This window comes from Penicillium manginii (assembly GCF_028828005.1).
Source record: "Penicillium manginii strain IBT 31320 chromosome Unknown utg000002l:1.0-5564898.0:1.0-5567710.0, whole genome shotgun sequence".
Classification (NCBI taxonomy): domain Eukaryota; kingdom Fungi; phylum Ascomycota; class Eurotiomycetes; order Eurotiales; family Aspergillaceae; genus Penicillium; species Penicillium manginii.
The window spans coordinates 1,266,362-1,290,946 of NW_026643103.1; the positions used below are offsets into that span (position 1 = coordinate 1,266,362).

Below are 24,585 nucleotides of genomic sequence, written 5' to 3' on the forward strand. Positions count from 1 at the left end.
TCTCTGGAGGCCTCTTTCTTTTTGATAATAATGTACAATTACAGCTAGAAGATGAGGACATGTGGAATCGAGGTCGAGAATAGCCGCTTTTCCACCTGCAACCTTGATCGTGAGCCGCGTTGGATTGCGCATTAGCCTTTAATCACTCTTCTGTATCCGCCCAGTATGGCAGCCGATAGCGACCAAAGGTGACGGAATTATGAAATCCCAAACCCCCTCTCCCCCTTGGCCGCTATCGGCTGCCATACTGGGCGGCTCGGTTTTTTCACTGACTGATTGGTGTAGCAATGAACGCCCAGTCCGTACCCAAAGGAGCACTCGGCTTCCACAATGCTATTTTTTCTGTGAACTCCCTTTGAACAGCCACCATTTCTCATCATGGATCCTTTTATTTGAAGTGCTCCGTCTTTCAATACAGTTGACCTTTATTATTATAGAGCCCGGCTGCGCATGATTATGAGCGCAAAATTGACCTGAGATCAATTATAACAAATCGATTGGTAATCCTATCAACACTGTACAGTAACGGTAACGGTATTTCCATTCAACTCGACGAGATCTTCATCTCATCTCAAATCTATTCAATCTGTTTGATGATCCATTTATATCGCTGATTCAAGTAGCGGCACTTGTATTGAAGCATTTCCAAAGACAGAGTTTCCGCCGGCATTTGTCCGCTGTGTTCATCGACCGGTTTCTTCGCAAGGCTGATGGTCGAATAGACTGAACGGACATCTCTAACGATAGAAGCAATGATTTCGTCAGTAATATTTGTTGCCATTTCGTGAAAAGCCTTTCGAGATGCAGCTTCCATTCCCCTTGAGACAGCTGAAATGATGTTCGGAAAAAGTCTTCCATTGTCGATTCGGCCTTGAATCTTTTCACGTAGAGCTTTGGCTTTGCCGTGGCCTATATTGTGTTATCATTTCATATTCGTGTGATTTGAAGCCCGGTTTAATTCCCAGGTAGTACTTGCCTTCGATCGAAGCTGCGGCGCGATACGCAGGGAGCATCTCCTCTACTATAAAAGAGGATTCATTAGACTCCAGAGTCTTAGCACGTAGGCCCCTGCTGAGAATTAGACGAGAGAGACACGATTTAGCGAGCAGTGGGTGATGTATATACCTCATTTCACCCGCAAATATTCTCCACGAGGTTTCAATGAGCTGAATGGCATCTTGTGTGCGGTGTTCAAAGCTCTCAACCATGAGTGACGGGAAACCGTTGGCTTAAAGGTGTATAATATCAGATAAGTCCATTCTTTCTATTACCCTTGGAAGATACTCACCCATAAAGACAAGCTTCAGCCCCCGCAAGCGTTCTTTAATCTGTACACGAATTTCCAGAGATGTTGCATAGAGGCTTCTTTCCAGCATGTTCCACCTTTCGCTCAGCTCAGGTCGCATTTCCTTAATCAGTTCACTGTTCCAATCCACAGGCTCATTGAATAAATTCAAGTGTTTACCATTTTTGCGGCAAAAGGCTTGATATTCAACTGGAAAAGTAGTCCGATTATTAGTCCGATTAGTTCGATTGATGGAGGTTCAGTGATTCTGATGGGGCAAAAGCAGGGAGATGAGGAATTATATCGTAGTTGAGATAAATTGAGGGTTATTCTTACCCCATGGTAACTGCCAGTGTCAAATAATCAGCGAGGTGTGTGGTACCGGTAAGAAGAATGATTACTCACGTCCAGCCATTGCAGTCCTGTCTGACTTGCCGCCTTTTGCCAGTCTTTCCGATGGGTCTCTTCAGATTTGATTAGCTAAGTCGACGAGGTATTTTCTTGAGACAATCTGTACCGGCATATGCGATCACTGATGTGTCGAATAACTGCTGGAAATCACCATTATATCCTTCGAGATCATATAAAATCTGGAGGATGAATCAGAATCAACTCAAAACTCGATAGCTGATTAAACATACACCTTCTTTTGCGGATTCGACCTTCTCAAGAATCATTTTAATCGAGCAAGAAGGCGCAGCTTCCAATGACTGACTGCGCAACCCAATCGAAACAAGCGCGCCTGGCAACGTAGTAAGAAGGAAGTTTTTGGCTTCCTGCAGCCTCGCATCCGCAAGCGTAGAGTAGCAGAACTTTCGCAGAGCAGGGATACCACTGATAACTCCTTTGTCATGAGTCGTCATAACTGACTCTTGAGATCGGTACTCGCCATAAAATAGGTTCGAAACACAGAAAACGTTCAGATCTTCCTCCTCCGGGCTGCCCTTGTACATTAGTTTGAGTCCATCTTCTACGCGTCCGTTTCGAGCTTTAATGAGGAGCGTTTTCTTCCTATAAAAAGTCAGCATGGCTAGGGAATTCCTGGGCTATCGGAGTAGGAAATGTGTGATTTACTTCCACTGGAGTTCTGTCATGTGAACTGGATCTTTCTTTGTGTCCACTTTCCTAATCTCATCTTCTATGCCTTCAATTGCCTCCAGCAAGCTCATTTTTCCAGAACCCTTTCCAGGAGTTCGCAAGTTTCTCTCGGCTCCTGCTTCATCAATCACCTTCTTAATGTTAGTTAAAGTCAAACTTGAAGGCCATTCAACGAACATCGGACATGGTACAAATGACCGCAGTACGTGACCATCTATTTTTGGACTCCCCCTCACTTGTTAATGCATCATGGGAAGGCCTAGAGTATAAGGAGGACTCAAGAAGCTCGTTGGTCAATGCTCGACGTATATCAGTGACGTGGAAGATACGATCACATCTGGAAAGATACTCCTGTGCCGCTTTAACCCTCGCGAGACTTGTATCAAGAAGTCCTAGGGCCATTAGCTATGAAAAATCAAGCCAGCTAGACGGATTCTCACCAGGTAAATCTGCGATGACAAGACCTGCTCTCAGAATTGGTGCGTCAATGTATACCCTAAAGCAGATATCAGTCAACTGTATATTGCAGGCTTGTGCCATATTTCCCGGGCACTTTATTTTCAAGATCTTACCGCATGATTTTTGTCAAGGGCCAGATCCTATCCTGCATGAACAGGCTTATTTTTGTGCACAACTCCTCCGCAGTTTCTGCGTATGTCACCCACTTCCCATCAGATGCACCAGTAGGCCATGGGATTGTCTTCGTCCACTCGATCAGTTGAGCTGAGATTTTCTCAAAAGCCCCCTCTGATTTATCCGACAAGAACTTTCGGTTAAATTCTTGCTCGCTTCCAAATACAGACTCTAGAGCAGACCACGCTTCTTTAATTTCTTTCCACTCGGTGGCATTCAATGAATCCTTTGCAACATCTGGAAGAAACGCACGGCGGAAACTCCACAACAGCTCATTGACATGATCTTCCATGGCCACTCCAGAGAAATACTCGACTTCAACTCGGATCCGATGGCTTTGATCGGGCTTCATTTGTCTATATTCAGTGACAATTGAAGTAACAGCTGAGCCAAAGTCGTCCTATAAATTCGTTTATTAACGGATAACTTTAATGTGTACTGCACAGGGCATCTCACGGCTATGGCAAGTCTCGGGAAGTCGAGCAGTGAGTTGATTAAACTGCTTTTTCCTAGAAAATGTAAGCTACAGGAAGATTAAAATAGGGAAAATCCTTGCAAGAAGTCCCTTACCCGCTAGGGTGCTCCCCAGGAATGCAATCGTTTCGGTGTTGAAAAAGTTGTTCAATTCACCAGCGCGTTTCATTTGCGTAAGTTGAGAATTGACCTGATTAGAATCCATGGCACACTCGTATGATTCCTGATGCACGAGAAGTTGTTCCATCAAGGCCGCAGAATCTTTAGCTAGCTGCAATCCAAGAAACAGGCCGGCCTGAAATGTCGAGGAGAAAAACTTTGACTGTGGATATTCTTCTGCTGGGATGTCAGAGAATGCAGAGATCAGGCCGGGCTCCTGGAATTTCAAAGCATCTCTAGTCGAATAGAATTTCTGGTGGGATGGAATTTGTGGAATTTTGGTCTTTGCATTGAATGACCAGGACTTTGGTTCCCCTGCGGTCGGTTGCGCGCTCTCTTGGGCATTCTGTGGGGCCTAGATAAGTAAAATAAATGTAGTGAGAATTCTGCGAACAGGAATTCGGGAAGGGAACATCAGGTACATTGGTTTTAGGGACGCTTTGCATACTCCCAGAGAACGTAAACGTTGGTGTGGATTCGTTCGGTGTAAAAGGCTTCGGCTGAGCGTGTGAAGCTTCAGCTTGGAAATTGTTAAAATCAAAATCACCTTCAGAACCTATCGGGGGAAGAGGCTTGATGTCTCCGAGAGACAGATAGGATTTATCGGATTCAAGTTCGAAGCGTTGCCTCCTTTCATTTTGCCAGAATAATCCCATGATTAGTGGCCCTCGCTCGGTTTTGTTAGTCTTTGATATGGTCTGTTTGAGGGCTTCAAGTTGTTGCTCAGGATCAGTCGAACCGTGATCTGAAAGTGCACAGAAGGTAATAAGCGCAGCGTTTAGAAAAGAGTGATAATAATAGACAGCCTGACTTGATCAATAGTACTTTAGAAAAATGGGCGAAACCAGGGGATTTAATCAGGTCGATTACTATGAAAATAAAAACAGTGAGTTGCGACCTGCCATGCATGTTGGCTGTGCTAGCCTGCAGTAGTTCGGGCTCTGGTGTTTCATATTTTATGTCCTAGCATGGATTGATACCTTAATCGGCGCTGTACTAAAATTTTGGGGCCAAAATCACCTCCCTAACACATCGCCGGAAATACTAGGGGCCTTCACGTGGACCTACGTACAGCTGTAAAATGGAGAGCATCCACTTAGATATTCTCTTTTGCAGGGATTGATTTGGAATCACGTCCGTAGTCCGAGGCTAAGAGTCCGTCCCGTGACTGAATGCCTACTTTTATTAGGAAGGCGAGTTAAGCTCGCACTCGGTCTGCGTTAATACAAAAAGGGAATTTGCACGGAGTAGAGCGCACTTTTACCTCCGGGGCTGAGTTTTGGGGACTTACGCCCTGAAGGGTTAACTAGCGACTTCGTATATTAGGCCGAGCCTTCTCGGATTCCAAGGTTAGTCGCGAAGCACCCATCAGGTGCGAGCTATGCTCATTTGGCCCCTGATGCGTGCAGGCGGGTGTTTACGCGACTGGTTCCATAGTGGGTCTTAGCTGTTTGGCGAGGACGGGAGCTCCGGGGGAACATGACTGTGAATAGCCAATAACAGCCTCTGTCTCATATCCACATTTACCAGGGCCTCTAAAACTACTGTTTCTGCATCTTTTGAAATGCCTTTTGACTATGATCAAAATCATTAAATCTTACCTAAGCCCATGATTAATGAGATCATTAATGTGAGATCTTTGGGACCTGTTGGTATCATAAGAGAGAGGCCTACTAACTTGAAAGACTTAGTGCTATGAACACTGCAGGCGATGGAGATACCCGTTCGCTACGCAACTTGAAGGAGAAGAGCAAGAATAGCAAGATGTGACTAGTTATTAGATAGCGGCCAGTCAGATTGAGGTCAGAGTCACTAGACCTGGCTATATGTGAGTTTTCAGTCCTGGGAGTATCTCATTGCTAAGAGATTGAGCTTGCTCATCTAGGTCACACTTTACATTTTTAATTGAAATCTGTTCACATTTGTACAAGCCTATTGAGATGACGCAGCTATAATTTTATCCGCCATCGCAGGCAAACTGTGCTCCAAAACTTCCATCTCCACATCAAATATCTCCGCACAGGACTCCTTCTCATAAACAGTGCAATAAGCACCCCGGAACCCCACCTTCACAGCAGCCGAAACATCCCACATATGCGCCGCCGCAAACCACTTCACATCCTCTTCCTTGAACCGAGCCAAAGCAGGCTTATACGCCGCCAGTGCTGGCTTAGCAATACCAGCCGTATCACAGCTAAGGAAGTTCTCAATCGGCATATCGACACTCCCGCGCTGGAAATACCCTCGCACGCGCGTCACATCTCCAGTCGTCAAACACCAGACCGTGAACCCCGCGTCTCGAAGCTTAGCGAAGCATTCCTTCGTTCCGGGGCGCAGCTCGAGATCAGAGTAACTCTGCGCGCACGCATTTCTCTCAGACTCCGTGGCGAAAGACCGAGGGTCCTCGACGCCCATCATGTATAGTGTGCGGAAGAAGAGTGCCAGCATGACTTCCTTGTATGGCTTGTAGCGCTCCGAAATGGAAAGAAAGGTGAATTCCAGCTCTGCTGCTGTCATCCAAGTGAATCCGAAGGAGCGGGCTGTGATATTTCGGGCTAAAAGGCGTTCGCCGATGACTTTGTCGATGCCATTGTAGAAGGCGTCAAATGAGACGCATGTGCCAACTACGTCGAAAACGACGTGCTTTTGACCAGGCATTGCGGTCGAACGAAGTGAAGGGAAGTGAGGAGGAGGAATTGACTTGGTCGTTGCTGATGCTTGTGTTGCGGGGTTATGAGGGGTTCAGGAAAGAGTAATTGAATTGGATTTCTCGGGACTGGGGAGATTTCGTAACCTGGTATAATTGAGCTTTCTTGATTCGATTGCAATGTAATGGTTTCATGTAGAAAGATAAGCTTCCCAACCATATAAGAAAAGACTGTGAATGGTCCCCCGCACCGAAAATGTTATCGCGAGATCCGGTGGAGGCTATTCCCGATTTGGTAACTCCGGTCCGGTTTATCTCATGGGACACCGGAGTTTATTATCAAACTCTAAGTTTATCCTTAATCATGGGTCAGGTATCTTAGTAAAGGGAATTGGGGGTCAGGGTGAGCCTCTTCATTTTATCAGGTCTCGGTCTTATGTCTTTCTTTTCGTGTTTAGGCTTGGCGGGATAGGGAACTCGGTAACAAGCCTACAGTCTCTCCGATTTCGTAGGTGGTTCAAGTAACCACTATCTACTACTATTCTAGCTGGGCTACCTAGTCTATTATCACGGCTAGCCGTAACAATTGTTACTTTTAATGTCCTGAGAGGCGGCTCTTGCCGTTGGCCTCTGGTACTATGCGGCTGAACCAGTTGAAAATCTCATGATATATGGTATTAATAATTGTCTTGGGTTTGACTGACCCATGATGACAAGTCTACGGGTTGATCGAGACATACGAGGTAAGGATTACTGATATAAGTCTAGGTAGTGAAATTAAGAATAGTATTTGCTATATGATTGACCAGGTTTAGGACCACAGAATATTCAGTCGCCGAAGCCCGCGCTTCGGAGCTGGCTCAGGCTCAGGGTTCTGTCGATAATGTTCAATGAAAGGTCGAATAGGGATTTCCGTCAATGGAATGATCTTCGTTTTCTTCCAGAACTTGTACCCAAAGTAAACAATAATGATGAAAGGAAGATTGAAGTAAGAGCTGATAAAGGTCTCTGTTGACCAATGGCCCTTAAGGAAGGTAGAATAGCCCCCAGTGAAGAAGAGAAGGATGAAAATGACCAAAGAAAACCATGCTCCATACGGTTGAAATGGAGCTGCCCATGGTAACTCTTGCTTGCGATCGATTCCCTGCTTCTTGCATCCATATAAGAAGCGAAGGTAGACGATCAGTAGAGTTATCCAATTGACGAGTGTTGATATGGATACCAAGTCCTGAAGCCACGTAAAGGCGGTTGATGCACCACTAGAGAGAGACATGTATCCGAGGGCCATGAAGACACCATAAAGGGCGACGGCGACATAGGGAATCGAGAAGCGATTGAGACGCTTGAAGACGGCAGGTGCATGGCCTTGCATAGCCAATCCGTATAGGATTCGAGACCCTCCGAGCATATTAGAGTTACCCGAAGACCAAGCCGAGGTCAGGACAATCGCATTAATGATCGATGGCACCACCTTAATACCGGCACTCCTGGCAGCGATAACAAAAGGAGACTGGGCTGCTGTTCCTGACTCTGAAAGAAGATCTGGGTCGGCAGATGACACAACCAAAGTCATTGTGAATATGGTGATTACATAGAAGACCAGGATTCGAACAAATATACGTCGTGCAGCCATTGGAATAGCCCGTCGGGGATTCTTGGTCTCTGCAGCAGCAACGGTAATATTTTCAATGCCTGAATAAGCATAGAGGGCGTTGCTGAATGTGGTCCAAAATCCGAGAAAACGGCCAAGTGAGCCCTTGATACCGAGATATTGAACAAAGGGACCATATGGCGCCTTCCAAAATTCAAAACCTGTGGTTTTGTGATTTGGTGCGCCACCACAGGTGATCACTAGAGCCATGATGTTGATACCGATAATCAACATGATTTTGAGAGTTGAAAAGGCGAATTCCAGTTCACCGTATATGCGTACGAAGAGCAGTGCTGTGATAACCATGATGATACCAAAAACAGTGATCCATATAGCACTGCTGACAGTGATCCAAAATTCGACAATGATAGCACAAGCGACCAGTTCAGACGGAATAGACACAATATACGAGTATATTTGGTTCCATCCATTGGCAAATGCGAGTGCCTCATCGAAGAAGATGTCACAGTATCGAATAACGCCTCCTTGAAGAGGAGCTAACGCACCCATTTCTCCAACACCAAACACCACACTTGAGACAGCGAGGCCGATAATGGAGTATGACAAAAAGGCTCCTAACGGACCCGCGTGGGCGATAGCACGACCGGAGCTGAGGAATAAACCCGTGCCAACAGTGCCAGCGAGGGCGATCATCTGGATATGCCGCTGGTGGAGTCCTTGTTGGAAGTTATTGATTTCTTCCAATTGCCCGGCCGCATTCTCCTCGTCCATTTCTTTGGTCATCCCGGCGTTGTAGTTGGGATATTTCTCCTTGGAAGAAATATTGTGAATATACTGGTCTTCCGACATCGCAGAAGTGGTCATGGTTAAAGACTAAGCATGAAGTAGAGTTTTCTCAAAGAAAGTCGATTTGGTATCTGAGTCGCCGTGGGAAATATGTACTGCTTTTCATCTTCATGCGTATCGCTGCTAGCAATTGGTTGGCGCCAATAACAATGTTTGGAGGCAGGTCGTCTTGGATCCATTGGTAATCGCCCGATTATCGTTGGTTCAGGTAACCGGATTCCCACCGGCTAGATAACAAGTCGACTATCTTGCAGACAAAAGGAGGTTTAGCGGGTGGTGTCAAATTCCCAAGACGTGGCTTCATGCGGGGAAGTGCATCCTGGCGTCTCAACTAGACTTTAAAGTTGAGACCCGAAAGGGCAAGTCCGGTCCGGTCAACCAAACTTCTTGTTGAGTGCGAGGGAAATGGCCGAGGCAGGTTCAGTTTCCACTTTTCTCTTTCCACTCAAGATTGCAGATAAGCAACTCCGGTCTCCGCTCCGGACCCGGGGCCATATGACCCTCCTGAAAAAGGACTATCGTGATAAAGCCACTTCAACTCCATCAAACTTACGGGGAACTTAATTGAGCGCTGACCCGTGTCATCTGTTGATGATTCTTCCATCTAAATTCGTGATCATTCACCCCTCCCTCCACCATGCCTTCTCGGACAGAAGAACTGCCAACTCGAACAAGAGATCCCCTGCAAACCGCAGGGACTCCTCAATGTCTCCCAGTCAGCAACCCTGGCGAGACCATTTGGCAGACGACCAAGCACAAGCTGCATGACCACCGTTCAACAGAACAACTGCCCGAGTACAGTGATATTGTCATCATAGGTGCTGGTTACGCTGGTGTCAGTACCGCCTACCACCTCGTCAAGGATCATGGCGGCTCAAATAAGTCAATCGCCATTTTAGAAGCTCGCGGAGCTTGCTCGGGCGCAACTGGTCGAAACGGTGGTCACGCCAGACCCGACTTTTATGGTCACATTCCCACATACATTGACCGCGCGGGAGATCGAGCAGGGGCTGAAATAGCCGAATTCGAGATCAAGAATCTAAGCGCCGTGAAGAAGATTATCGAGCAAGAAAAGATTGATTGTGATTTTACTCTGGCCCGATCGATCGATGTTTGGTGTAACGCAGAGGCTGCCGAGAAGGCTAAATCTGTATATGACCAAATGGTTGCCAGAGACTTTGAGTATATGAACGATGTTGTTTTCTATGCAAATGATAATGCGGAAGGAGTAAGTGTGACAGGGGTTTCTCTCAACAAATGAAGAAGCTGACATCTTCTTAGATCTGTGGTGTGAAAGGTGCCAAAGCCTGTGCCAGCTTCACTGCAGGGACAATGTGGCCCTACAAATTCATCATGCATTTAGTCGAGCTGATTGTTGATGCTGGTGTCAATCTTCAGACCAATACGCCCGTTACATTAGTGACTGCCGACACCGTGACAGGAGCTGGGTATATCATCGACACCCCTCGAGGCAAGATGCGTGCTGGGAAGGTTGTTTACGCAAACAATGCATATGTTTCATCTCTCCTCCCACAGTACAGAAAAAATATCGTCCCATGCAAAGGCATATGCTGCCACATCACAGTCCCTGATGGAGTGACGCCACCTCTCCTCAACAACTCATATATTAATCGAACTGAAGACAACGTCCTTTCATATCTGATTCCACGGGCTGACGGCAGTATCGTCGTGGGAGGTGCCGCGGCCGTATTCCGGAAGCACGAGGACCAGTGGTACGACAATGTGGACGATAGCATTCTCATAGATTCTGCCAAGGACTATTACAAGAACTATATGCAGACAACATATCGAGGATGGGAGAACACCGGAGCCAAGATCGAGAAGATCTGGACTGGAGTAATGGGCTACTCCTATGACTCCAACCCTCATATTGGCAGTGTCCCTGGCAGTGATAAAGACCAATATATCCTTGCGGGATTCAATGGCCATGGTATGCCGGTGATCTGGCTATCTTCGAAGGAACTGGCCAAGATGATCATGCAAGATATTCCTTTCGAACAAACTAGCATGCCTCGATTGTTTCAAACTTCCCAATTCCGAATCGACCGTGCTTTGAATGGGAAGACTGAGGATGGTGATATTTTGGGAAGTGGTAAATTTCCAGCCACCAAGCCTTAAGGACTGTACATTTAATTCGCAGATTTGATCATTTAATAAAGAAATTACTTCAGGCGCTTTGAAGATATATTTTAGTCGTATATGGTCTAGGATTTGGCCGAAAATCTGATACTGGCTGTCTACCAAACACACCAAATGATTTAGTAGAGCGATATGCTAAGCCCAAGTCCATTGATCATTCAAAATAGTGCAAGATTTTTCTATTCAATATTTAGAATATTGCTGTTGTTAGCAGACAATCACTCCGATTTGGTTCTCCCTCTATGTTCAATATTCTGTCAGGAATTATGACGATTACAGCTATTTTAACCCCAAAGACTTCCAGAATTGCATTTGGGAGAACTAAACCATATGCAAACTTATCGCTGAGCCGGTTCTATTATGTAGCCAGGGCCTGGGCAGCTCTACGATTGAAGGTATATGCATGTCACCTCCAGCCAATAAGAACGAGAGGTGGTAAAAATTCCCGCATTAATGAGTTTCAGAATCGGGCGTGGTGCGGCTGAAACTTCTGGGGCCGAGCCATAATTTCAGATCTGCATAGCCTCGACTACTCCTCATTCATATCAAACCTTAAATGTTTGTCTGATGATATCGCGCGCAGCGAGACTGGCCTGGAAATTAAGGGGAGACAATGCACGAGGCCAACAGAAGGAATCAGGGTATGTCAATATGAGACTCGAAGGCCGCCGGGCGCTTTTACAGGGATACCTAGGTATGCATGTCGCGACATGTTCTGGTCCCTGATGGAGAGTCTGTTTACATAGTTTTTAGGTACGAAGGTTTGGCTGGATAAGTTTAATGAAATTCTGAATTGAATTCCGAGGTTGAATCGGATTCTCATCCAGAGCTGTATTGCAGAGTATTGAATATTATTCAATTGTATTGCACCTTACTTGGTTATATGTACAAGAATGTTGGCCAATCATATCAGACTTGGCCAGGCTGGCCCGGAGATTCAGTTTCAATCTTTATGTCTGGAGCCCTCAACAGAATCCACAACGCACCAACCTATCATACGGTGTATTGAGTCTTACTGCCTGGGCTATCTTACCTGTCCACTGAGCCGTAATTCCTGCCTAAAGGGAGACTACCCTTTGAGTAGCCAATGCCTAACCGCCACATCTGACCTCAGCTTTCCCCAGGTCTCAATATCCAACCAATGACTCTTAGCCAAGCCAGGCAAGTCCCTCAATTTAGTTTGATTTCTGCGCCGAATTCGATCATGCTAAGCCATGATTTGGACAAAGTAAGAAGGAGGCGCTCACTTAAGCTTTCTCATCCGCAGTGGCTTTTTTTCGCGACTGGTCTAATAGATCAGAGTTACATATTCTCAAAATGGCAGTGTACTTGCTTATAAATGCAGGACGATCACGAGACCATTGCCAGGAAATTGGAGTATACCTAGGTACTAGTAGTACTTTTCTCAATGATCAGGCATGTCGGCACCCTTGAATTTCCCCATCCCAGTAGTGACACCATCTTCCGTGACTACCCAATCACCCGACTCAACTCGCTCTGCCCAGACTGTTAAAATCCGAACCAAGAACTGTCTATGTCCCCAGATAGGTAGAATCCTAGCGAAACGCATGATCTGATACAGCGTATGTATGTGTTTTATCGGTAAACGGGGGAGGGTGAGAACAACTCCTCAGGAGAATGCTGCCACTACTTCGATTACCAGTAGATAGGACAGGCAAGCCTGTCAATTTGGGTTGAATGTTGACGTGATAGGTGCGCCTAAGCCGTAATGTTGTAAACCATCTGTCACCCAGAATCATAGAGGCTTACTGATCATGTCTCATGTTCTTGAGTTCGTATCAAAAGGAAAGTTGAGTTTCAACATAAAAAAATTCTATTCGACCAAGTATAAAATTTCTATCTACAACACCATAAGATTCGTTTACTCATATTCTTTTCACAGCTTCGAAGCCTCAACCCGCTTTCCGTTTTTCCTCAAACTCAATCTTCTTTCCAGAGATCAGAGACTCCTGGAGAGCACATCCAATAGTGACAGCGCGCACGGCAGAGTCGAGTCTGAGAGGAGGAGCAGTGTTGTCAAGGCAAGAGGCAGTAAACTCGTTTGCCTCGGTGATGAAAGCCTCACGGAAACGTCCGTAATAGTCAGGGGGAATCTCGCGGCGGATACCGGTAGGCTCGTAAATGTTAACCAGGTTAAGTTGAGGCTGGGTGTTGACGGCGACCTTGCCGTTTGTGCCGAAGATCTCGGTGCAGTCTTCTTGGCCGGCGGCCATCATGCGAGAGCAGTAGAGCTGAGCGATCTTGCCACCCTGTTTATAACGTGTTAGCACCCGATGAAAATGCTTGAAGATTCAAGGTGGATTGGCCGGTGGAAGAAACTTACGTAGAACTCGATAATTCCCAGGGCATTGTCTCGGTCATTGTGCTTGCGGAGGTCGGGTTGCACGGCAGTGATACCGATAGCAGTCACGCTCTTGACCTTGCTGTCTTCGCCGAAGAACCAAAGTGCTAAGTCGATGTCGTGAATAGAGCAGTCCACAAAGATACCGCCGGAGAACTCGGCGTACGCGACGAAGAAGCCACTTGGATCGAGCTTATCGCAGGTCTGAGAGCGGAAGACAGATGGTGTACCGATATCGCCGTTGGCTGTGCGTCGGTAGGCATCGCGGTATGAAGCGTCGAAACGACGCGAGAAGCCACAGATGACCTTTTGGTTGGGGAATTTCTTGATGGAGGTGTTATAGGCGTCGACGACCGATTGGGACTGTTAGAGGAAGACGCTGTTAATTCGGCATTTCTCTGGAGTAAAACTCGACGGAATGGGGAAAATGGCTGGGTTGAGTACTCACGATCTCAGGGCTGGTACTGATGGGCTTCTCGCAAAGGACATGGAAACCACGCTCAATAGCTTTGATGGCCTGCTCCGCGTGGACAGTGGTAGCGCTGGCAACGACAACGGCCTGGAGAGTCTTCTCCTGCTCCAGCATCTGCTCATAGTCCTTGTAGAGGCGAATATTTCCAAATTCTGCCTTTGCGGCATCCAGCTCAGCTTGGACAGGCGAGCAGACGGCAATCAGCTCGGCACGAGGAGTGAAATTGGCGAAGTGGCGAGCATGGCGCATTCCTAAGAAGCAGCAATTAGTGAAGCTCTAGGGAAAGTTGTTGAATTTCCAAGTTGCCGGATGAGAGGCCTTACCCATGCGACCAATACCCGCGACGGCGACTTGGAGCTTCTCAGACATGGTGAGGGTCAGTATAATTAATTATGAGGTTGATTGAGAAAAACGAGATGATTTGGAAAAAGAAGCCCATGCTGGAATGCACTGCCCATTATATAGACATTGTCACAGCTCGATCGCCGTCCCCGCCCCTCATCGGAGATGCTCCAGGTTCTTCGCCGACGTGTATCTGAATGTGGTTAGTAGTATTACTCGATCAAGTAGGTTTTCAACGAAGGATGTTCGGCGAGAGTTGCCCCAGATGTCCCACATGCGTCTCCACCTCCACTTCCCCGCACAGAAACAACCCAAGGCGAGTATTTAGTGGCCTAAGCATGGCCCACGGGGACCACGAAATTTGTCGGGCGCATAGTGAAATTTCCGGAATCAGGGTTCCTCTCTTGGGCTGGTGTGAATTCCCGCAGAGTTGAATTCGTGCAGTGTCGTCAATCGCATCCAGTGGAGCTTTCTCCGCATCAATTCCATTGGGGTAAGATTTCCGCGGTAACAGCTATCGACAGCTGATTCCGTGAATGTGGACGGAATGCCTAGGTAATGTGGTGGATTGATTGACTTTGAGTCATATAATTTATGTCCAAATGGCTATTCTAACCCATCGTACCCATCCCATCCCCAAGCCCCTTTCAGCAATTCCTGCATACTCGTCGTGGGATACGCATGTTCATCCTTAAGCTTCGTCAAAATACCCAGAAGCGCTTCTTGCTCGAGACGATCGGTGAAACGATCACCGCACATTCCAATCGCAACCGAAGCAGTCACCAGACCCGGAGGACTATGCTGATTAGAGAGCGCCATCCCACAAAGTCGCAACACCATTGACCGCACTTTTCGATCCACCGACCGCATCGCAGTACGCTGGCTAGGTCCGAGACGTGGTAGTTTGGGGTTATAAACAACGAGGAGAATACGGGCCAGCTCGAAAAATTGCAGCCCTGCGACGTGGCAATTATTCAAATACCATAACTCCGGAAAGACTTCTCCAAGGGAGCGATCCGGTTCGTGCGTGTAGATGGGTTTGAAACTCGGCGGACCAAGTTCTGTCCAGAGGGTTTCAAACAAGACAAGTTCATCGTAGCGTGCTATGCGCATGTCGGTTACCGGGGTGGGGTGCAGGACCCCGGTGCTGGAGGATTGGTGTTGATCTTGAGGCGTCCCTTCTTCCTCGGATCCAAAGCAGTATTGCAATACATCGGCGCAATGGATTACGAGGCGATCGGCCCAGACGTAATCGTCTGCAGGTTCAAAAGAGCGATATGGCTCACACGGCCCTAATGGTAGCCGGAATGGGCGCTGTTTACTGAATGCTGTGATGATTTCTTGTCTAAGTGCAATCCAATAGGCTGCATGCCGAAGGCCGAAACCCGCTACTGCAGATGGGGCTTGGGCATCGAGAAATATTTGGATTCCCCTTAGTGCGCTCTCTGTGCCTTCACCTATTGATGGCACTGTTGGGGGATTGTTTAGAAGCTCATCAATGAAATCGATACACAAGTGGGGGAAGGTGACTCACTGTCCACTTCTTCATAAAAACGAAGAATCACCGCAGCAGCTAGTAGGTTCTCATCTTGGGCTTCACCCGAGTGGCCCGATAGTGCCATAAGATTCGCGATACATTCGTTGTGATAGTGAATCGCGGTCTCGGGGGTTAGGTCTTTGAGGACTTTGCCCCCATAATGGATTTGATTTCCATGATAATATTTTTTGATTCGGCTCAGGTGTCTTGCAGAGGCGGTATAAATGGCATTGAGTAATGGAGGACACGTTCTGGCTCTTAGAGGTACGGTGCAGGCAAAATGCCTTTCTCCATCGCATAAGTCGAACTGTATATGAAGCCGCAAGCGTTAGCAAGGAGTGCTAGCTTTCAAAGTTTGCTAGACGGGATGATCCTACCCAGGGAGCAAGTTGGACAACAAAGTACCGCATGAGACATGCTTCATGCTCATTCAAACTCGGCAACCTATTATCAAAGGAATTTATAATGAAATCTCTCGACCCGGGTGAGGCATTGCTGCTATGTGAAAAGTGAGGGGAGGCGGATGGAATGGAGGAATGCCCATCCGGCGATGATTGCAAGGGTTGATACGGCGAAAAAGAGGTCAAAGCGTCTTCGGGCCGATTCAATGATAGAAAGGCTTCAGAAGAGTGCGACCGAGAGGGATCTTTCAATATAGAGAGCTCTGTGGCAACTTGATGATCCGGCGAAGCCATGCTCTGGCGTCTCGCCGGTGCCCAAGGCAATGACGATTCGCAGCTCGAATCTATTGAGTAATGTCTGGCTATGTCGGCTGTTTCATCGACATAACTGTAATCCACTGCGGCCCGAGTCAGCAACTGTAATCGGCAATGCCAGAGCCCGATATCCGTGAATGATGCAACATCTCGGGGATCTGCTGGCACAAGGGGATCAACACACATTGGCCAATGGGCAGCCAAGGCTGGTCATCGGCGAAATCATACCGGGCACTGGCACTGGAGCCATGGCGAAATCCCGATGGAGAGCCCTGCCAGAGGCATGAGGACCCGTTCTTTTCACAACGCTGGCATTTGGGTTTCTGGCCGTCGCCTAGAGTGGGTTGGGTCAGTGACTGCAAGCTGGATGAATGCGTGGATACACTCACATTTTACATGTCTGTCTAGAGTAAAAAGGTAGAGCAAGTCAGTTTAAGGACCCATCACTTTTCTAGCAAGTGAGACGTGATGTGCCACTCACTTCGGCACTCCTGGCTGTTGTAAATTAGTCTATGGTGATTGGTGAAGCATGCAGATGGTGTGGGGCTCACCAAGGAACAGTCTTGTTCCGCCGCATTGTTGGAGGGTTATGCAATATCGCAAGGCTGATTGAAGAAGGGAATTGAAGTTGACGGAGACGGCTAGTAGAAGTATTAATTAATGGCAAGCTCGGCGAGAATTGACCATTTACCCTCTCCACACCCCAGAAGTCGCGGGAGTGCGGGGTTGAAACTGGGCATTCTGGGGGCGGAGCATTTGCCTCCCCACTTCCAAGCCTGTTTATTGGATACTTTCACACGGACTTGGGCCGAGTTCCCTCGCTAATCCAGCGAGCCAGGCACACTCGACGTCGACATGCATAATTTAGTTGGGAGCTATACCATTTAAACGAGTTGCATCCGAAGACATAATGAGAACAGACCCCTCAGATAGAAAAAGAAGAGGAATAATCGAGAGGTAGAAGTTCTCTTTCGCCTTTGGTTTTTCTTTTCATACTTTGTTTTTCCTTTTTTGTACACCCTCCGAGTAACCCACGGCCCAAAATGAGCGGCCTTAGTCGAAAGAGTTCCCATTCAGACGACGAAGATATCAAGGATTTGGCTGAGCATGTCGAAGGCTCCTCTATTGTTGAGTTGGACACCATTGAAAATACCAGGTGCAGCAAATATGCTTGGCTAGTCTCACTGACAGCAGCTGTTGGAGGATTTTTATTCGGATACGACACCGGCATCATATCAGGTATTCTTGTATATCTTGGAGATGGTCTGGGGAAACCCCTCAATGGCAGTGAGAAGGAATTGGTCACATCGATCACCTCTGGCGGTGCTTTTATCGGTGCCGTCGTGGCCGGTCTATGTGCCGACCGTTATGGGAGAAAGATGGGCATATATACGGGCTGCGTCTTGTTCGTCCTCGGCGCTGTCATCCAAGCTTCTTCCTTCTCTATCGCCCAAATGACCGTCGGGCGGGCGGTTGTGGGACTAGGGGTCGGTTCTGCGGCTATGATTGTACCGGTACGTACTAGCACAATTCCAATGCTAATAATCTTTATTTGAATAACTACTGACCTTGACAGCTTTACATAGCAGAAGTGGCACCGGCAAAATATCGTGGACGTATGATAAGCCTCGACAACCTATCAATCACAACCGGACAACTCGTCAGCTATGGAATCGGAGCTGCATTTGCGAACGTCAACGAGGGATGGCGATATATGGCTGCAATCGGTGCAGTGCCGGCAGTAATTCTTTGCTTCCTCCTTCCTTTCTGTCCAGAATCACCACGACAACTGATTTACCACAAGAAGCGAGATGAAGCCGCAAAGGTTATTGCAAGGATCTTCCCTGATGGAACCGAGCTCCAGGTTCAGCAGAAGGTCCAGCATATTTCGCTCCACGTGGAAACAAATCAAAATACGGACAGAGCATTGTGGTGGCAAATCAAACAGCTATACGTCGTTGGATCAAATTTCCGTGCCATGTTCGCAGCCTGTGGACTCATGGCAATTTCTCAGCTAGGTGGATTCAACTCAATCCTATATTACTCCGGCACGATTTTTGCTGCCGTTGGATTTGACAAGCCGATTGCAGTGGGCACTATCATTGCCGCGACAAATTGGATCTTTACTTGGATCAATCTGTTCCTGGTTGACCGTGTTGGTCGTCGACAGATCCTCATGAATACGCTGTGGGTAATGGCTGCAGCAATGGCCTGCGCAGCAATATGCTTTCATTGGGTACCGCTCAGCCCGAGTCTTGAAATCACTTCCCAAAAGACCGGGTGGGCTGCAGACTTGGTCTTAGTTTCTATGGTGGTATTCGTTGCGTTCTACTCCGTCGGAGCTGGTAATATCGCCTGGATGTCTTCCGAATTTTACCCTATCGAAGTTCGTGCTGTCGGGACAATGCTTTTGACAATGAGCTGCTGGGGCTCTAATGTCATCGTCTCCTCCACTTTTCTTACACAAATGGAAAACATCACGCCGTCGGGCGCTTTCGGTTTCTATGCCGCGGTTTCGTTCTTCGGCTGGATCGGAGTTTATTTTTGCTACCCCGAAGTGAAAGGAATGACCCTCGAAGATATTCGCGAGGTATTTGAACATGGTTTCGGTGTCGATTTTGCCCGTCAAAAACAGAAGGCGCTCAAGCTGAATTCGCAAAGCCAGACCCCGGATCAAGTATAGATGGGCGAGATCGGGGAATGCAGCGGGGTACTTTAGTATGAAACCACAATTGGTATTAGATTTAGATTATTACAATAGATAGATAGAGAGCGAAATCTGGAACTTTACATGCAATTTCCTCATATTTTCATTGCTGTAGATCATTAAGCCTAGATCATGATTAAGTGGGCCTATCTGTAAATCTAACTCAAAATGGTAACTCTCGCCGGGGACTGCTCTCCAGGCAAATGCGGGGCCAAGGTAGCTTGGGGGCTCGAGTGCAGAAGTTGCATGGAATGAACGGATATGCTTATTGTTTGTAATTATGATATTCAATTGTGTCAAGAAGCTGCCACTAGGAAGAAGTTAAATGTGTGGGAAAGAGATGGTGATATGGATGGGAGAGAGAGGAAAGCTATCTAGACATGGCAGGCACGCGCCCTCAACAAATTCATCCACAGGGCCATTTCAAGGTTTCTACCTCTCACTTCACTTGTATCTTAGACATGCAACACAATACACACAAACAACTCCCCTCAATGACATGACCATTGAAGCATCACTTAATAAACCAACGGACAGAGTGAGAATCCGGATGAGAGCCACTTGAATCCATGCGGTGACGTGACGCCCATGAAAGCGCATTATCTAATCCACTGCCTTGCCTTTTTTATAAGGAGCAAGACTGGGGCACGAGAGTGGCAGCGACAGCCATGTTGGCTGTGTAGGAAGAACAAAGTTGGGGACGAGTTGTAAGTAGAATAAAATTCGCCTACGTCATAGCGGGCGTGGTGCCCCGTTTTGAGGTTTCCTTTGGACACCACGATTACGAAACACATTCTGTCGCCTTTGTGCCAATAATATTCCAGCGAGCCCCGTGCTTATGTGCACGTTGATTATGAGACTACCCACAAGCCGGAGAATTTCCTCAAGAAAGAGCTTTAAGCGGGGTTGAAGATTCATGTCTATTTTTTGATCGTCTTGCATATCCCAATTGTATAATGTCACTGCACATGTCGACGATGTCGCTTTGTGCACTACTCTCTGTTTCATTAACAACTCTTGAACATTGAAAAATTTATACGACTATACTCGGGTCATCTTCGACAACAGGTCAACCAGAAAGCTCACATTCCACATTAACCCACGACATGTCGCGCAAGAAACTCCACGCCTTTCTGAATAGACGCGAAGGCAGCATCATCGCGCTTCAACCTAGCATCAAACCCATGAGCCATCTCCTCAACAAGGTACAACTCACTCTGCACCCCATTCTTCTGTAACTCAGCATAAGCCCACTGCGAAAACTTCGCATTAACAACCACATCCACTGTTCCTTGAACGAAACATGTTGGCGGGAAACTAGAACTCTTCAACAGTTTCTCGGGATTCACTAGGTCCCAAGTCAGCAACAAAGAACTGAACATATCATTCGATCCCAATCCGGACTACGCGAATATTGCACAAGGTGCATCTGGAGCTAAATCTTGGGCGGGAAGCGCAAGCACTGTCGAGGAACTGGCGACAAAGTTATCCGAAGCTGTGGATGCCGTACAAAGCGGCCGGTCTGCTTTATTGGACGCACGAATACGGTAGCAAGAGCGAAGTACTGGAAAGAAGGCTCCAAGCTTATTTAGACTAAATATGTGGTTTTGAATGTCAAATTATCGAATTGTTGAAATGTTATACAGCATCCCCGAGCTGGGATCAACTACTATCTTATGAATCGCCCCTACCTAATAATCCTATTTAACAACCTCCGCAATATGGAGTCTTTTGCTCTTTCAAACCTCTCTTCATGCTATGCCTCATTTCCGTACACTCAGGCATTATGCATGAAGGAAAAGAAATCCGACCCCTGTGATTTTGGAAAAGCGATTGATGCTTCTATACTCTATGGCATCGGTGCTGAAATTGATGAGAGTCTTGTTTCTATAGCGAGAAATCAGTAAAACTGCTGTCATTATTTGCGGTAGTAATACGCATTCTTCATTATTTCCTTGAGTTTGTTCAATCCAATTGATGATTTGGTCGTTTGCGTCACAGGTTTTGAGCGTAGTATCAGCCATAATTATATGTGCGAGACAGTAGCTAATAAGTTTGAGGTCAATTGAGCTAGCAATACCCCTGTAGATAAGGTTAATACATAAAACTTATTTTAATTTCCTCCCAAATTCTATAGCGAAACAAGTGCCGAAGTCGTTGTTGACCGTTCCGCGGAACCGGAATTGGACGGAACGTTACAATTTATCTACAGGAAAGCTCTCACTCCACACACTCCAGAAGCCCACAAATTAGAATACCTATTGAATAAGATCCATTTTCTCTCTATAGCAAATTTGATGTCCTTTGATGTCCGAAAAAAACATGGTATCGATCAAAATATCATATTTCCAATTCTGCGCTAAATGTAGCCACATGGCCAATTTCAGAACTATCAGACATTCCGGTCTCACGTCCTCTCAATGACCTTGACATCGATACTTTGCTTGACAAACCAGCCGCTACTAGTCTTCCACTCACTGTCACCTGCAGGAACAAAGTCAAACCGACGCACAAGCTGGGGTACGAGCTTCGTCATTTCGAGTAGTGAGATATTTTTGCCGATGCATGTTCTTGAACCAGCACCAAACTATAGATATTATTAACACAAATACTATTCAATGTGATCCTTGAGAATAATCTTGTTAATCACAAGTTGAATTATAGTCTCAAACTTGATGTCTAAGCTATCATGAAAGACGATTTGAATGACCTTTAAAAAAGACCTTTCAAAAAACGAAAAGTGGAAGCATACCTGCTGTGTGGTTTTTCTAATTTCCAGACTCAGACTTTTGAGCTGCCACTGTACTATTCGCGTACTTTTATCCCAGTCCTGGCACAAATTTTAATATATTTTTAAAGAGCTTGGCTGAAGTTGTTAGTCCAGATGATTATTCCTCACTACCAAGAAATGATGTCTTACAGATGAGGTTTTCTAGAGTGTGGTATCATTATATGGAATGAAATGTCTATCAATGACTCTCATAAAAACGAGAAGAACGAGAAATCTATCGACCAAAAAATACTTCCCATGGTATCAAGTAGAATCCCGAGATGCGAACCTCCCAACGAGAACCCTGTCTTGATCGACTATGTGTATGATTTTCCCATTTCCCACCTATCCACGCCCATCCAACTCCATGATATGATAGCCGCTGGCAATACAAAAGGTCTAGAAAAGAGAAGTAAAGTGACAATCAGAATCCTGCGAAGAGACAGGTTCCAGATGAGGTATAGAAGAAGGCTGGGGTGAAAGAGAAGAAGAAATAATGAAACAAAAGCAAAGACTGGACCAAACCATCCGACGAGAACAGGAGAGAAAGGAAGAAAGGTCTAGACAGGCTGCTCGAAACGAGCAATGGTCGAGCAGAAGTTACTTGTGTCGGGCTTCTGGGGGACCATGCACTTGCCAGCAGACGAGGTGACCATGTTGACGGCAGTCTTGGTGCTGAGACCGTAAATGTGCACATCCGAACAGTCACCCTCTACCATACTCTCCTGGCAGTCCTCCGTGTTCAAGCAAGTTTGCGCGTAGTTCTCGAAGAAGTTGTACAGAAGTAGTAGTAGTAGTAGTAGTAGTAGTAGTAGTAGTAGTAGTAGTAGTAGTAGTAGTAGTAGTAGTAGTAGTAGTAGTAGATTATCTGGGTTCACAAAAAGGATTGGTGATGACGTCATATAAGTTATTTTAGGTTATACATATACCGGTAGTAATGTTTCATTGTGGGACATTCTTTTTTGTATTTTATCTTTTTACCCTCCATGGTCTGTATATTAAGTGTAGCTAGTCTGGATTTTTTCGTCATCATTGAAATAAACCATTATATCGGCTTATAGCAGATTGTAAACTAATACTATGGAAAGATGGCATAACAGTTAGCAGCGCGGGAAAAGTACTAGTCTAGTATATATTACCGTTCAGCAAAGGAAATCTCCAGCGTAACCATTCATTCTTGTAAAGTATAAAGTGCCCAAAGCGTTCTAGATCAAGTAATTTGCCGCTCAATACATTATTACCAACTGAAGACTATCGTCATAGACTATTCTCAAAAGTTATAAGTTATGCCCTCCTATCGATCTACATGTTGAGCAAAATAATCCATATTTCGATTTGACTACACAGGAGAAATACCATTCTCAAGATATGTCTGCCTTTGGAAATAAATTTTTTTTCGTGCTGGTGATTTCGTTACTCCTCGTTACCATTACAGCAGCTCCCCTAAGCAATATCGGTATCCTCAAAATTGTCAAGTGCTGCAACGATTTATTTCCTGCGACACCTTCTAACAACCGTATACAATGTATTATACGAGGGCTCCAAGGCGGACTGCCGTGTGGGGTGTGAATCGGCTCGAAAGGAAAGGTTAGCACTAGTGTCGCTTTTATAAGTCTTTGTGCGAGCTAAGATATTTGGAGATAGGATACAGGATACACAACCCGTAGATCTTTTACTATGAGGATATTAGGGGGTGTTCAAAAATAGGAACCATAGTCCTTCGGGCCTCCAATTTAATGCTATGAGTAACTAGAATCCTGGTAGGAAAAAGGTTACGTGCCATCACGTAATATCAGCCGGGCCTTGGCCTGTTATATAAACCACTGTTACTCCTATCGCTGTCATTAGCTATAGGGGTATTCAATCTAGAGATATAGAATTAAGATAGGGAAAGAATAATAAAAGATACTAAGGTAACTTAGGAAAAGTAGGGGAAGTAAAGATATTGATAGCGAAACAACCCCCAACCCAAGGGACCTGGAGCAGTCTACCTGACTGCTCGGCGGTAAGGGTTTCTTAAGTATGGGCAGAATTTACCCCACAGGGTAGACTGCTCATGTTTTTCAGGACCAGACTGCGCTAAGCTTCTGTCGTACGATCATTCTGAAAATTTTGTAAGTTCTAAGTCTATATAAAAAATCTGGTATATTTCAATCTTAGAAGCTACTGTCCTTTTAGTTCGCGCGATAGCATTCTAGGAACACTCACCTGTCAAGTGTCACGATGCGGCCTTTTTCTTTCCTGCGGCGGCAGCGGTATCAGTGTACTGTTTATGAAGGCTCGGATGCTTGAGGAGGTTTTGTCTCAGTGGTCATTGCCTTGCCTACTCGCCTACATACTGTGTGTGGTGGTTTTGTCTCTCTGCGATCGACCCGTCTGCTTGACAGACAGCCAGCGAGCATTCCCATCTTTCACTAGGTAGGTAAGCACATCCTTAACTAAGTAGAATTATTTCGATAAAAACTTCCCTTCTTTAGCATTACAACAAAGGATGAGCATAAATATAATCATTCTTTCTCCAAAGCCCAATCATCTCCCAGTGCTTTTAGTCCCCATCCATAATCTCCGCACCGTATATCACCTTACTATGGGAAGATGTCGGAGATAAGAATATTTATCCGCCTAACACCCGAAACTCGCCAAACCCCACACATTTGGGCAGCTCTAAGAGCTATGACGATGAAATTCGATGGTGCTGACCGCTGCTAGTAACTTGAAGCTCAACTTTCCAGTTTTCCGCTCGAGATAACCTCCCTCTATATCGA

General features: G+C 46.2%; 8 protein-coding genes across 8 annotated transcripts; 2 read left to right on the forward strand and 6 right to left on the reverse strand.

Moving 5' to 3' along the window:
* Window positions 1-577: 577 nt before the first annotated feature.
* On the reverse strand, window positions 578-4,305 carry N7533_001765 (uncharacterized protein; the record flags this gene model as incomplete). Its single annotated transcript, XM_057098415.1, has 13 exons — window positions 578-909; window positions 1,289-1,495; window positions 1,622-1,631; window positions 1,691-1,749; window positions 1,803-1,875; window positions 1,927-2,296; window positions 2,360-2,514; window positions 2,561-2,775; window positions 2,824-2,879; window positions 2,956-3,416; window positions 3,473-3,525; window positions 3,587-4,004; window positions 4,072-4,305. 13 exons carry the CDS (start codon window positions 4,303-4,305, stop codon window positions 578-580), a joined length of 2,643 nt encoding a protein of 880 aa, XP_056963551.1.
* A 1,276-nt stretch (window positions 4,306-5,581) lies between these two features.
* Window positions 5,582-6,307, reverse strand: N7533_001766 (putative 2-haloalkanoic acid dehalogenase; the record flags this gene model as incomplete). The annotated part of the gene is made up of 1 exon (XM_057098416.1): window positions 5,582-6,307. One exon carries the CDS (start codon window positions 6,305-6,307, stop codon window positions 5,582-5,584), a length of 726 nt encoding a protein of 241 aa, XP_056963552.1.
* Window positions 6,308-7,107: 800 nt separating this feature from the next.
* Window positions 7,108-8,772, reverse strand: N7533_001767 (uncharacterized protein; the record flags this gene model as incomplete). Its single annotated transcript, XM_057098417.1, has 1 exon — window positions 7,108-8,772. One exon carries the CDS (start codon window positions 8,770-8,772, stop codon window positions 7,108-7,110), a length of 1,665 nt encoding a protein of 554 aa, XP_056963553.1.
* Window positions 8,773-9,391: 619 nt separating this feature from the next.
* Window positions 9,392-10,893, forward strand: N7533_001768 (NAD(P)/FAD-dependent oxidoreductase; the record flags this gene model as incomplete). The annotated part of the gene is made up of 2 exons (XM_057098418.1): window positions 9,392-9,982; window positions 10,036-10,893. The coding sequence occupies 2 exons, from the start codon at window positions 9,392-9,394 to the stop codon at window positions 10,891-10,893; spliced, it is 1,449 nt and encodes a 482-aa protein (XP_056963554.1).
* Window positions 10,894-12,827: 1,934 nt separating this feature from the next.
* N7533_001769 (uncharacterized protein) lies at window positions 12,828-14,117 on the reverse strand (the record flags this gene model as incomplete). Its single annotated transcript, XM_057098419.1, has 4 exons — window positions 12,828-13,184; window positions 13,259-13,639; window positions 13,725-13,999; window positions 14,072-14,117. 4 exons carry the CDS (start codon window positions 14,115-14,117, stop codon window positions 12,828-12,830), a joined length of 1,059 nt encoding a protein of 352 aa, XP_056963555.1.
* Window positions 14,118-14,696: 579 nt separating this feature from the next.
* Window positions 14,697-15,712, reverse strand: N7533_001770 (uncharacterized protein; the record flags this gene model as incomplete). The annotated part of the gene is made up of 2 exons (XM_057098420.1): window positions 14,697-15,559; window positions 15,625-15,712. 2 exons carry the CDS (start codon window positions 15,710-15,712, stop codon window positions 14,697-14,699), a joined length of 951 nt encoding a protein of 316 aa, XP_056963556.1.
* Window positions 15,713-17,386: 1,674 nt separating this feature from the next.
* On the forward strand, window positions 17,387-19,026 carry N7533_001771 (uncharacterized protein; the record flags this gene model as incomplete). The annotated part of the gene is made up of 2 exons (XM_057098421.1): window positions 17,387-17,857; window positions 17,920-19,026. The coding sequence occupies 2 exons, from the start codon at window positions 17,387-17,389 to the stop codon at window positions 19,024-19,026; spliced, it is 1,578 nt and encodes a 525-aa protein (XP_056963557.1).
* Window positions 19,027-20,144: 1,118 nt separating this feature from the next.
* N7533_001772 (uncharacterized protein) lies at window positions 20,145-20,432 on the reverse strand (the record flags this gene model as incomplete). Its single annotated transcript, XM_057098422.1, has 1 exon — window positions 20,145-20,432. The coding sequence occupies one exon, from the start codon at window positions 20,430-20,432 to the stop codon at window positions 20,145-20,147; it is 288 nt and encodes a 95-aa protein (XP_056963558.1).
* Between the last annotated feature and the right edge of the window lie 4,153 nt (window positions 20,433-24,585).